Source organism: Eupeodes corollae, chromosome 1 (genome assembly GCF_945859685.1).
Source record: "Eupeodes corollae chromosome 1, idEupCoro1.1, whole genome shotgun sequence".
NCBI classification, from domain to species: domain Eukaryota; kingdom Metazoa; phylum Arthropoda; class Insecta; order Diptera; family Syrphidae; genus Eupeodes; species Eupeodes corollae.
Genome location: NC_079147.1, coordinates 196,912,887 through 196,926,140, shown reverse-complemented (window position 1 = coordinate 196,926,140; position 13,254 = coordinate 196,912,887). Strand labels below are relative to the sequence as shown.

At 33.7% G+C, this 13,254-nt stretch overlaps 2 protein-coding genes across 2 annotated transcripts; one reads left to right on the top strand and one right to left on the bottom strand.

Annotated features, from left to right (window-relative positions):
* Positions 1–346: 346 nt before the first annotated feature.
* Positions 347–1,729, bottom strand: LOC129947961 (uncharacterized). Its single transcript, XM_056058747.1, has 3 exons — positions 1,583–1,729; positions 1,121–1,495; positions 347–1,057 (listed from the first exon to the last, which is right to left on the bottom strand). Exons 1-3 carry the CDS (start codon positions 1,727–1,729, stop codon positions 347–349), a joined length of 1,233 nt encoding a protein of 410 aa, XP_055914722.1.
* Positions 1,730–2,868: 1,139 nt separating this feature from the next.
* Positions 2,869–5,726, top strand: LOC129940628 (actin-binding protein IPP). Its single transcript, XM_056049018.1, has 5 exons — positions 2,869–3,781; positions 3,866–4,057; positions 4,124–4,965; positions 5,032–5,287; positions 5,357–5,726. Exons 1-5 carry the CDS (start codon positions 3,359–3,361, stop codon positions 5,489–5,491), a joined length of 1,848 nt encoding a protein of 615 aa, XP_055904993.1. The 5' UTR covers positions 2,869–3,358; the 3' UTR covers positions 5,492–5,726.
* Positions 5,727–13,254: the final 7,528 nt, after the last annotated feature.

The following is a 13,254-nucleotide window of genomic DNA, read 5'->3' as shown; positions in this document are numbered from 1 at the left end:
GGATTGACTGTAAATACTCGTCCCAAGGTATTTGATTTGAATAAACCGGGACATGCATCAATTGGCTTACCTTGCTTGGCGAGGCATTCATTTTTTTGTAGCAGCCCATGTGAAATAGCGTGGTACTTCTGAAAAGAGTAATGTCCGTGTTTAAGCACCAAAAGCATCCGCACGATTACACAATTCAAAAAATTCAGTGAGTGTAGTTTTTGGTGGACTAATAGCACAATCAAACGCTGTCTCGCTCGTGAAATATACGCGCTGGCCGTTTTCAAGATGGACGGCTAAATGAGTAACTGCTGGATCCCGTTCATGAATTGGGAAACCAAAGATACGCCAAACAGCTTCATTGGAGCTGACGTACCGGCCAATTTTCGTCATCTTTATTAACCGGAGGAGCATTCAAATTGGTATTTTCAACCCGAAAAACAGCCATATCACTGCCTTTATTCACATACTTGCAAATATATTTGATGCTCTTCACTGAACTGCAGAACTCAACATTAATATGAGCATTGAATGTTTTACTCAGCAGAGGCGAATTTGGGACCACCCAACGGTTATCAATGTCAATGTCTACGCTGTTAATATTTTTAACAAATGATTGTCCGCAATTGTCGGGATGTCTTCTACGATAAGTTGGATATCCATCAACATTTGTGATTGTATCGTTAGTGAAGTTTTTCGGAAAACTTTTAGTACACTTTCCGTCTGCCATGCAAGGTGATGAACGATTAAGATTGCCGCATGGGCCATGAATCATGTTTGTTGTAACAATATCAAACAACATTTGATCAGTAGACGGATCTGGAATTTCCGCAGAAATTATACTGTCGATTTCCACAGGACGTATTTTATCGACTAACCAAACCAAAATGTGAGCATGAGGTAATCCCTGCTTTTGCCATTCAACGCTATACATCCAGCAACGTGTGGGACCGAATACATGTAATTTTGTTATGAAATTTATCAAAGACTTCAATTTTTGTCTGAATACACGTGCTGTAATGTCATGGCGATGTATTGCATTTTGGCCAGGCAATAGTAAAGATGTAATCTATGACCATTTTGGATTACACGTGAACGTGATAAATAAACACGGCCGCCCATATTCGCGTACATTAGTCAGAGCATCCTGGACATATTCTTGCATATAGGGTGGACTGCCTATGTATGATGATGGTAGAATGACAGAGTTGCCGATTTGAGCGGCGTCGGCGTTGGTGATGATAGTGTCTCGTAGGTGTATATATTCTTCCACACGCAACTTTTGTTGATTAAATCTCAAGTATCGTAATCGTTCGCTCTCTATCTTTACATACATGTCGACCATGAATTGCTGACAAAGCTCACGACATCGTAGAATAACGTTGCTCTGGTCGCGTCTAATCATCAACTGATACGCATAAAAATCCTTCGAGCTGACATTCTTGTTTGTTTCGGCACCTGTTGTGGGATCTCGTTGTTTAATATTTATGCAATACCCATCCTGTCCCTTCCAAAACATTGGAATATTGGAGAGCATCATAAAACGGTGTGTATCAGCAATAAACTGCTAATTATTATTTCTTCTACGAATCACGATTTCTGGCGTAGTTGTACGGTCGCCAACCATGATTCCAGCAACATCGTCAAGAACAGGTGCATTAAATCTACGAATATGCTCTCCAACAGGTGATTTATCAGGACTGATGACAATAGCGTGATTATCACTTTGTAAATTGTGCATGTGAGATTTGAATCCGGGTCGCTGACGATGCGTCTGGCAAAATGCGAGTCGGAGTTATTATAGCCACAACGTGCATCCACACGTTCATTTTCTCCGCCCATAAAGTAAATTTGTAAAAATTTAGATGCTTCGTTCGGCATTGGCAGCAATGAGCCCATTATTGATATATTTGGCCTTTGATTTTGAATGTTGAATTGAAATGAATGAAATGAATTATAATTATAATAAAGAATTATATATATAATAAAGAAATTAATAAATGAATTAAATATAGTGAAATAAATGAAATATAATACGTTTAATACAATAGGCGTTGTTCACGGGAGCTTGCGACACGTCTTAAGTATTTTTGAGGTATTAAGTTAATGTGAGAACTAAACTTTTATTAAATTATGAATAAGACAAATATAAATAATAAACAATTACAGCTCCTACAAAGAAAAACTGATCAATAATCACGTGCGCAGTTATCGACAGAGTTTAAAATTATTAAATTAACAATATTTATTAAACAATAGCACTTAGGAATATAAAAAATAGATAAAAACCTATTCTCAGACCTACCGAATGTATATGCAAAATTTCATTGAAATGGGTTAAGCCGTTTCGGAGGAATATGGCCACTAACACTGTGACAGGAATATTTTATATATATAGATATCGAAAACTAGTAGCAGTTCAAGATAAACTAAACAACTAAACCTTTCGAAATATTGAGCTGATGGATGTTGTCAAAAGAAATATTTCACTTTAATATTTTGAATTTTTGTCCACAATTCTAAAGGTTTGAGTTTTATTAACCTTGATTTTGTTGCTGAATACAGCCATCCCTCAGGTTGAGTTTTAAATAAAAAGGATAAAAAGATAAAATTAAATCAAATTCCAATTACAAAATAAAATAGAACTTTAATGTAATAGAAAAACAATTACCAAGAAGCAAACAAACGTATCAAAGAATACTGTTATACATCAACAATTATCAGTCTCCCTTTCTCAACCTGTTTGTTTACGTGAAACGAACTATCTATCTCCGTCTAATATTAACCCATTAAAAATATCCCCTCAACTTCAACAACTGTCAAACTGGTGTCACAAAAAATCCCTGCAAAATTTCCCACATATCAGAGAAGAAATAAAAATGAAAAAATCAGCTGTATCTGCTGCTGCCAGTGAAGTGTTGAGTGCTGATGGGCGTTTCTAATAAGAATAAAAATTCTTCTTTTTTTGTACACACATAAATTTCAAATTTAATTAAAACCAATTAAAAGAAATCTTAAATTCAACCCTCTTGAACTGATCTTTAATTAATTTCGTCGAAGCTTAGTGTCGGAGTGTGTGCTCAAGCTTGAGATATCGAGAAGAAAAACAAAGAGTTATAGGAAAACCCCTCACATATTTTTTTCTATCTTTCAATTAAAAAAAATCGAATAAACTCTTTAGAAATCGAATAAATCCAAGAACAAAATAGATTCAAATCGGGTAATTGGTGGTTGGGTGGTCTATCAACCAACTAACAACTAAATCAAGCCGAGCAAAGCTCCAATTGCAAGTGCAGAATCCTCGAAATTCTATACCACCAAAATTTTCGAACCTCAAAGCAGTAGCAACAGCACAGGCAACAACGACAATATGCCACCGCTTAAGACATACTCATTGCACAAGGAGTTCTGTCGCAATTCCGATGGTGGTGGAGGAGGAGGTGGCGGCGGTGGGGGCAACTTCCTGAGCGGAGACGCGAATTCCAATACAGATTCTTCGAGGCGTCCGCCGCCGTATTCGAATGCCCAATTCCCGTTCAAGGTTTTGGCCAATTTGAACAAACTACGTGAACAGTCACGATTTTGTGATGTGGAAATCATAGCTGGCGGAACGACATTCAATGCTCATCGAGCTGTGCTCAGTGCTGCGAGTGCGTATTTCGAGGCGATGTTTCGTCCGGAATTGGGTCTAAACGAGGGAAAACAGAAATCGGTTATTCTCCATACTATCGACGGAGATATTCTTCATATTCTTCTAGACTTTATTTACACTGGACGATGTGAAATCATTCAGGTTCGGCAGAGAGAGTTGATTTATTTTCTTTTGTCTCTATTTTGTTTGTGTGTTTCGTTATCGTTTTGCCTCTTTATGTTACAGACAAATGTCCAAGAGCTGCTGGCCGCAGCTGATATGCTTCAATTGCCTGAAGTGGTCGAGGGTTGTTGTGAGTTTCTGTGCCGTGAGCTGCATTCGACGAATGCTTTGGGTATATTGCGCTTTGCCGAGGCACATAACTGCCTTTCATTGGCCAAAAGTGCATTGAACTATGTGCATTCGAATTTTCCAGCAGTGAGTTGATGTTGGAAAAACTTTTGTTTATTTTTCAATTCAATTCTTTTTTCTTGTTTTGTAAAGATTTCCGTTGAAGATGAATTTCTCGATACTCCGCAAACACTTCTATCACAGCTTCTCACCTCTGAAATGCTGCGTGTCGATAGTGAATCTCAAGTATTCCAGGCTGCCCTTCGTTGGATAAAACATGATGTCACTCAGCGCCGTTGTTATGTTTTCGATATACTCTCGCATGTCCGTTTGGCATTGGTGCCAGTGAAAGTAATCGATCAAGCCCTTAAGGATTGTCGTGACATGTCAATGAAGGTGGCTTTGCGATCGATTTGTCGCGATATTGCTTCCAAACGGGGTCAATTGGTTCCGTTGCGTGTGTGCCCTCGATTGCTTGCCAAAAAGAATATTTACATCATAGGTGGATCGCGTCGAGAGACACCACGAACCTGGAATCCAGCCGATTGCATCTTCGAAACGGTTGCTAAATTTGACATATTCCGCCGGGAATGGAGCGAAACTGCCCCCATGGAAATCGGGAGAATCTTGCCGGGCGTGGCGGCTTTAAATGGAAAGATATACGTAATTGGAGGAGAGCGTGGAAGCCAGATTCTGGCCAATGGTGAGGTGTACGATCCGCAGAATGACAATTGGAGTCCCATAGCACCGATGATAGTGCCAAGGTGTGAATTCGGCCTGTGCACTCTGGGACAGAAGCTTCTGGCTGTGGGTGGATGGATTGGAGATGACATAGGAGGATCGATGGAATGCTACGATCCTGAAAGTGATACTTGGACAATGATGGGCGATATGCCAGAGGCCCGCTTCAGCATGGGAGTGGTGAGTTTTGAAGGATTGATTTACATAGTGGGCGGATGCACCACCACCACGCGTCATTTGCCCGATTTGATCAGGTGAAAGAAAGAGAGTTTTCTAATATTTGTTTTTTTAGTAAAAATGAAAACCTTCTTTTTTTCAAGTTATAACCCCGTGACCCGGGAATGGACTCCGCTAGCCAGAATGCAAATGGCTCGGTGTCAAATGGGTGTAGCCATTTTGGATCGTTATCTTTATGTAGTTGGTGGTAATAGTAGTCATCAGGATGTGTTGAGTTCGGTGGAACGTTATAGTTTCGATGAGGATAAATGGATTACTGTGAGTCCTATGTCAGTGAGCAGAGCTATTCCGGCTGTGGCTGCTGCTGATGGATTACTTTATGTGGCTGGTGGAGATCAGGTCGGTTATAGTTTGAGTTTAAAATTCCTTGAATTTTCTTTAGACTCTGTATTCTGTTTCTATTTGCAGCCATGTGAAGTGAATTTTTATCGCGCTCAGGTTACAATCAGTGCAGTAGAGTGTTATGATCCACTATCAGATACGTGGAAAAACTGTCCAGATCTTCCAACCAGTCGATCAGAGGCTGGTGCCGTAGTTGTTTAACATATTTAGTTTGTTTGTTATTTTTATTTTTATTTATTTTTTGTTTTTGTTTTATTTCCTTGTTTATGGCAAATTTTATCAAAAACGCTTGCGTACTGATTTTTAACAATATTTTATTTTATTTTTATTTGAAATTTTTGTATCTCATTTTTTGTGTTTGGTGGTGTTTTGATCGTTTTAAAATTTTTATTAAAAGAAACTAAAAAATAAAGAACTGAGCAAATTTGTATTTATACTCATTTTTCTTTTTTGTTTACTAAGTTTTTATTCTTGCTTTAATATTTTCTAGTTATAAGAATAAAATAAAAATAATGCTTATTAACAAAAAAACAACAATCAAACTAAAACCAAAGTAAATGCTAATTAAGTTTATCTTGGTTATTTTATTCATTCCGAATCGCATTCCGAAGAATATGTTTTTTTATATTTTTTGTGTTCTTGCAAATTTTTGGCCAAAAAATAGATAACAAGAAAAAATTAATATCAAATTAAGTTTTTTATTTGAAACAAAAAATATAAGATTTTTTATTTTTTCATAATATTTTTGATCGCTGAATTAAAAAAGAACATTAAATGTTTATTAATCTGGTATAAGAAAAATAATAATTAATAAATAAAAAATAAAAGTATATACATAATAATAAATTAAGTTTAAAAATAAAAATATGTTTTACGGATATTATTATATGTATTAATAGAGATTTTATAAATGTGTCTTTAAATTTGAAATAAAAACAAATAACATATATTATACTAAATAAAATGATAAATGGATAGATGGAAACCTTTTTTATTTGTATTGATTTTTACCAAAATCTTCGAGAAGTCAATTATTATTTAGGCAATTTAACTAAATTACTGTTTTTTTTCGAAGGCAAAGCCAGAGATGTAGTTATTTGAGACAATTGTAGTTTTATTTGTTTATTACTTTTTCACAGGTTTGTCTGCAATCTAAACTTGTAGAATTACTCTATTTTAACGGAGCGGCTTTTGTCGACAGATTAGCTTTTGGGCTTAGGGTTAGTGGCCTATTTCTGAGAGGAATATGTGGCTTTATTTTTTGTATTGTTAATAACCTCAAACATAGCCAAAAGCTCTAATTAACCTTTAATCAATAGCGACAAAAGTATAGATAACCTGTTGCAATTAAGTACAGAAAAACGACCCTTCTTATTCTTCCAGCTTAGACTTTGAATATATTTTTCTTATATTTTAATTAATTAAAAAAAATGTATCGTTTCATCTGCACAAAAATCGGCAAAATTATTAAAATTAAGATATGTTTAAACAAGAAATTCTTTCAATTTTAAGGTGTTCTTGAGAAAATAACTATTCAAGGTATGTTTTCCGAACGATTTTTTTAGCACCATTTCATATAAACCTTAGAAACGTATTTTAAAATGTTTTCAACAGTAAATCGAATAAATTTTCTTAGGCTTATTTGTTCAAATTGTCTCCGATTTGAAATTTAAAAACTACACAAAAGAAAAAAAAAGATTAAAAATGATAAACTGAACTTTGAACCGTAGCTTAGCTGTGTAGCTTAAAAGTTATGTCATAATTTCTGCTTAAATACAATTAAATTCCCTACGTAAAACGATTTCAGAGAATTTGGCACATTAAGATTTGTAAGATATTAGGCCCTAGTTCACACAGGACTGTAGCGCCCTTAAGTTAAGTAAGATATTAAAAAAGATAAAATCGACACTGATACCTCCCCTTTGGTCCCCTTTAAAATAATAATGGACTGCTATTTAAAGGTTTATGAAAACCGTGTAGTCAATTATTAAAGCTTAAGCTTTCGAGTGTTCGACACGTTAAACCAATATTCACTTTTGTTTGTAAAATAAACTCTGAATAGATTATTTTCTAAAAATTTTACTTAAATCTTAACAACAAATCTCATTTAATTGCGCAAAATTTTAAACGATTAAGTAAAATGTTAAAGACATTTTTAGCAATTTACTAACCTTTAAACACGATTTACCTAATTTTGAACGATTTTAACATAACAATTTGCTAAAGTTAAAATTACGGAATCGCTACTTTAACTTTTAGCAATTTTTAACTTCCCATAGGAAGTTATTGTAATGGGTCCGATTTGTCAAATTGAAAATTTTGACATTTCTCCACGTTTCAAGGTCCTTAGAGTCGAAATAAAAGATTTTTAGAAAGATGTCTGTGCGTGCGTTTGTTCGTACGTACGTTCGCGACGTTTTTTTCGTCGTTCATAGCTCAAGAACCAGAAGAGATTTCGATTTCAAATAAATTTTGTTATACAGATAATAAGGCAGAAAGATGCAGAAAGGGCTCTCAAGAAAATTGCGTGGGTGGTTTTTTTTACCATAGCAGTTTGAAAAAAGGTGAACATTTTGGTTAACCCTAAATATCTTACGAAACAAAAATGCTAGCGACTTGAATTAAATTTTATATAATATATTGTAATTTGATATCAAAGAAATACATATTTTGAAAAAAAAATCCATTTAACGGTTTATTTTTATAAATAAAAAAAAAACTGAAAAAAAAATGTTTCACCTTCAAAATTTTACGACTAAAATTTGATTTCATCTCCAAAACAATTTTGCACAATAAAGAAAAATGTTTTTGACATCTGATAAATTTTTGAGAAAAATCGAATTGACAGTTTTTTTTTATAAAAAATAAACATCTAAAAAAAACATTACTCAAAGTTGGTAAAAATTGAAAATATCGATTCAAATATTTTTTCAAGAACTTGAAATTTAAGCTTCAAACTTATTTTATCTTATTAGAAATATTGTTTTAATGTTGAGAAAAATCGAATTGACAGTTTTTTTTACAAAAAAAATAAAAATCTAAACAAAACATTACTAAAAGTTGGTAAAAATTGATTTTCGACTCAAATATCTTTTCAAAAATTTGAGATATTGGTTTTAATTTACTTTTATCTTTCAAAAAATATTGTTGCCAACCTTCAGTAAAATTTAAAAAAAAAAATCGAATTGACAATTTTTTTTACAAAAAATTAAAAACCGAAAAAAATTAACAAAAGTTGGTAAACAATGATTTTCGACTCAAATATCTTTTCAAAAATTTGAGATAATAGCTTCTTACTAATTTTTACTTATAAGAAATATTGTTTTCTACATTAGGACAAATTTTGAGAAAAATAGAATTGACAGTTTTTTTTACAACAAATAAAAACATTAAAAAGTTTATAAAAGTTGGTAAAAATTGATTTTCGACTCAAATATATTTCCAAAAATTGTAGATATTAGCTTAAAACTACTTTTACCTTTCAAAAAAATTTTGAAAAAATCGAATTGACAGTTTTTGTACAAACAATTAAAAACTTAACAAAATTTAACAAAAGTTGGTAAAAGTTGGTTTTCGACTCAAATATATTTTCAAAAATTTGAAATATTGGCTTCAAACTAATTTTATCTTATAAGAAATATTGTTTTCAACATTCGATAAAATTTCGAAAAAAATCAAATTGACTGTTTTTTTACAAAAAATAAAACTCTAAAAAAAAAACAATACTAAAACTTGGTAAAAATTTACTTTCGACTCAAATAGCTTTTCAAACTGTCCGTTTTTTCATAAAAAATAAAATCTACAAAAAATAGTACCCACATTTGGTAAAAATTGATACGAGTACATATAGACAAACTTTTAAGCAAGACAAATCGACAGACGGGATGGGAAGTTATCAGTGTGGGTCGCGTCCCAGCCTCTTTTTTTTTAAATTACTGTTGGTGTTCCAATTTTTTACTGTTCACATCACATCATTAAAAATTTTACTGATGAAAGCAACAGTACAAAATTTGTCTGAGGCGCGAAGCTCGGTGTTATGATCTAAGGAAAACAACATTTTCCTTCGCCATGTATGTAAAAAGTGGGTGTACTTGAAAGCGTCGTATTTTTTGAGAAGCTGATTTCCTTATTATACTTAAAGCTGTTGCAGTCAATAAATTTTGTTTATTTTTTGCACGACCCATAATAAGATCAACTTAATTTCACAGAAGTACAAACGATAACAAACAAATTAATAACAAAACGAACTCTTCAAATAGAAACTTCAAAGTGACATTTAATTTAATGACGTAAGCTTACTGATTGCTATACACGCTCATCAGTAAAACGTTTCAGATTCCTCCTGATTTGAATTTTACTGATGAATTTTACAATTGCCTGCAAGCGGTCCCTAAATAGAAAGAAAGAAAAATTTGTGCTCAATTTAGACAATTTTTTGATAGAATTTAGGACATTTTTAATTGCTGCGTTCAATTTCCTGTTGGATAGGCTATCCTGGATAGATGGATTTTGAGATACCTTATTGAACAAATTGGAAACTTAAATTGAAATAGCTGTAAAAAAATAAAAACAACTTTCCGATGGTCTCAAAAACCAGAAAACAATAATAAAATAAGATGTGTAATAGATAATTTTAATAATTCACCCGATTTTTACCAAAAACATACAAATTTGAAACTCATATTCCTTCAATTCCTTTACATTCAATCATATTTAAAATCTGCTATATCGTCAGATTACCAGAAATTCTTGGATGTGACTGTAACTCTTAAAAATTAACAACTTTTTAGTATAACAAAAAAATGCGTCCACTAAACACGAATCCAAAGAATGTTAAAACAGATTATTGGTAATTAATTATGAAAAAATGTTTTGGTAAATGGAAAATAAATTGAAAACTTTATTCTCACAAAAAATTCAGTTTAAAATAATATGTAGGGGAAGTGGGGGAAAACCCGCATATGGGAGCAAAACCGTTTTTGTACTATATTGTATGAAAAAAGTTTGAACGGCAACACTTTTTAACAAAACATGTGTCTTTTGGTATGATCGATCATGTCTGACAGTATGAGATAGCTCGGTTGAGCAGACCAGAAGTTACGGTACTTTCTGTGATTTTTCGTCAGTTCGTTATCGTTTGGGTGCAATGTAATGTTTATTATTATTAGTAAATTACTTAAAATTATTAACTTTTTCTCTTTAGTATTTAGAAAGTGCATTTTCAACATCATTTATTATGAAAAAAAGTCGAAAAGTAAAGAATTAAACCAGAAATTCAATAAGTTATGGTAGGATCCGAATTGGGCAAAACCGCATATGGGCGGTCATGCCCCTATGCGGTCGTGCCCCCAATGTTTTCAATAGCTGACGGGTTTTTCTTTTCCTAATTTCTGTCTTTTTTTATGTTTTTTAGTCTAATATGGTACGAAATTACATTCGGAAAACAACGTGGCAGTCTTGAATTAAAACCGTGTTTACAAAAGAGCAAGAAAATGAATTATCTGAACATATAATTCAGCTCGAAAGCTGTTTGTTCCCCATAAGTATCAAGGATTTGCGTGAACTTGCATTCCAACTAGCAGAAAGAAATAACATACAAAACGATTTTGACAAAGAAACTGGGATGGCTGGATATAAGTGGGTGCAAAATTTTTTGAAGAGGAATCCTAAAATTAGCCTTCGTAAGCCGGAAGGAACCTCTGGAGCCAGAACCATGGGTTTCAATCGAGTATCTGTCGCTAAGTTTTTTGAGCTGTTGACAGAATTAATGAATAAATACCACTTCACACCTGATCGTATTTATAAGGTCGACGAAACGGGCATATCAACGGTTCCCAAAAAAGTATCAAAAGTATTGGCTAAGAAAGGAAAACCCCAGGTAAGTTCCTTTTTCTTTTCTTAGCGTCAATACTTTATCTTTAATGTCAATCATAAGGTTGGAACTCTTACTGCTGCAGAACGTGGCAAAACAATAACAATTGAAATCTGCATGAGTGCTTCTGGACAGTTTATACCGCCTTTGTTTGTTTTTCCTCGAGTCAGAGCGCATAGACATGTAAACATACTTGAGAGAGCTCCACCATGTTCAATTGCTGTCTATCATCCCAGTGGTTGGATGCAGACAGATTTGTTTTTAACTTGGTTTGACCATTTTTTAAAACATTAGAATCCAACAAAGGGTAACCCGGTTTTACTATTACTAGACTGGCATTTAACACATACCAAAAACCTGGAATTCATAAACAAGGCTCGAGAGAAAAATGTTGTTGTTCTATGCTTTCCAACCCATTGTTCGCATCGAATGCAACCACTAGACGTTGCGTTTATGGCACCATTGAGTCAATATTATTCATCAGAAGTCAAAAAATGGATGCAAACAAATTCACCATCAATGGTTAGTGAGTATCAAATTCCTGAACTATTTGGCGTCGCTTACATGAAATCTGCCATCATTCAGACAGCAGTTAACGCATTTAAGAAGACTGGAATTTATCCATTAAATAGTGACGTGTATGAAGACTGGATGTTTGAACCAACAGAAACCACAAACAGGCCTTTCACAGAAGTCGCTGAAGAACTTGTCACAAATTCCACATTACAAGATGTTTTTGAAGCACCCCTTGAAAGGGCACGTTCAATTGAACCACCTGCAACAACAATGATTTCCACGCAGGAAAACTTTGTTAACACAGACTTCGTCGATGCTCTAGCTGCCTTAGACAACACTCCATCAACGTCAGGAACTACAGCCTAAATTTTATCTTCGCCAAAGGAGCTTGTTAAGTAGCCTTCTGGAAAGAGAACTTGTTCTCAGAGAAAGACAAGGCGGGGAAAAACGGCAATTTTGACAAGTTCACCATATAAAGCTGAGCTGGAAGCTTTAGTTGCTAACAAAGATAAAAAAAGCAAGTCACCATAAAAACCACAAAAAAAGTAAAGCAACAGGCTTCAAGGAATGTTGCTGATAGTGAGGATGAGGATATTGGTGTTGCAGATTGTAGTTGCATCTTCTGTCTGGAGCTTTTTTCCAAATCGAACCCAACTGATGGCTGGATAAAATGTACCATGTGTTCTGGCTGGGCTTATGAAGTTGCGCTGGAGTTGGAGAAGACGAAGATGTTTGAATGTGACTTTTGCAAATAATAATTTGCATTTTGAGGGTCAAAACGGTCTTGCCCCCAAAAAAAAATAGTAGGGCGATCTTGCCCTTATATGGTCTTGCCCCCACTTCCCCTACTTCAAAATGTTGTTAAAGCGTACTAAGAGCATTAAAAAATAGAGATTATTTAAATACAGAATGTTGTTATCATTATTAACTCATTACTTTTATATGTTTAAAAAATCAGACTCATTTTAGATATCTTCAAATGGGAGGATACAAGTCTTGGTAGCATTATTTTAACAAGTATAAATTCGTTCTAGAATGTAACTCCTTTTTGTCTCTCAGCACAACAAAAGTCATTCGAGATGTGCGTATACATGCATAAATGTATTGGCAACCTAACTTTCCTGACTATTGCGGCTATAATGATGTGCCATAATTTCTGATTCATTATTATAAAACATCATAAGACCATGAGAACTATATAATATTTTAAATTCATTGTTGTTTCATTTATTTGGCCAAAAGATTAGTTAAATTAAAAAAGTAGACTCACTCAAATGATCAACCTCATCTTAAATACCCACCCTTAAGCATTGTGGCCATCGACTTATAGTGGCACGCACAGTTTCTATCGATATTTTTGACAATGCTTTCTTTAAGCCTTTCTTAAGAATTTAAAAATTCCTGTGAGAAGTCTTTTGGGCACGATCCCGAATTCTGACCACAAAAAATAATATTAATCATTAAAATATGGACGTCCTGAGAGCAAATGTTAAGTTTTTCTAAAAGCTTTCATATTGATCTTGACTTTTTTTGCCTCACCAGAATTCTATAGAAGAATCTATTTATCTCAATAGTA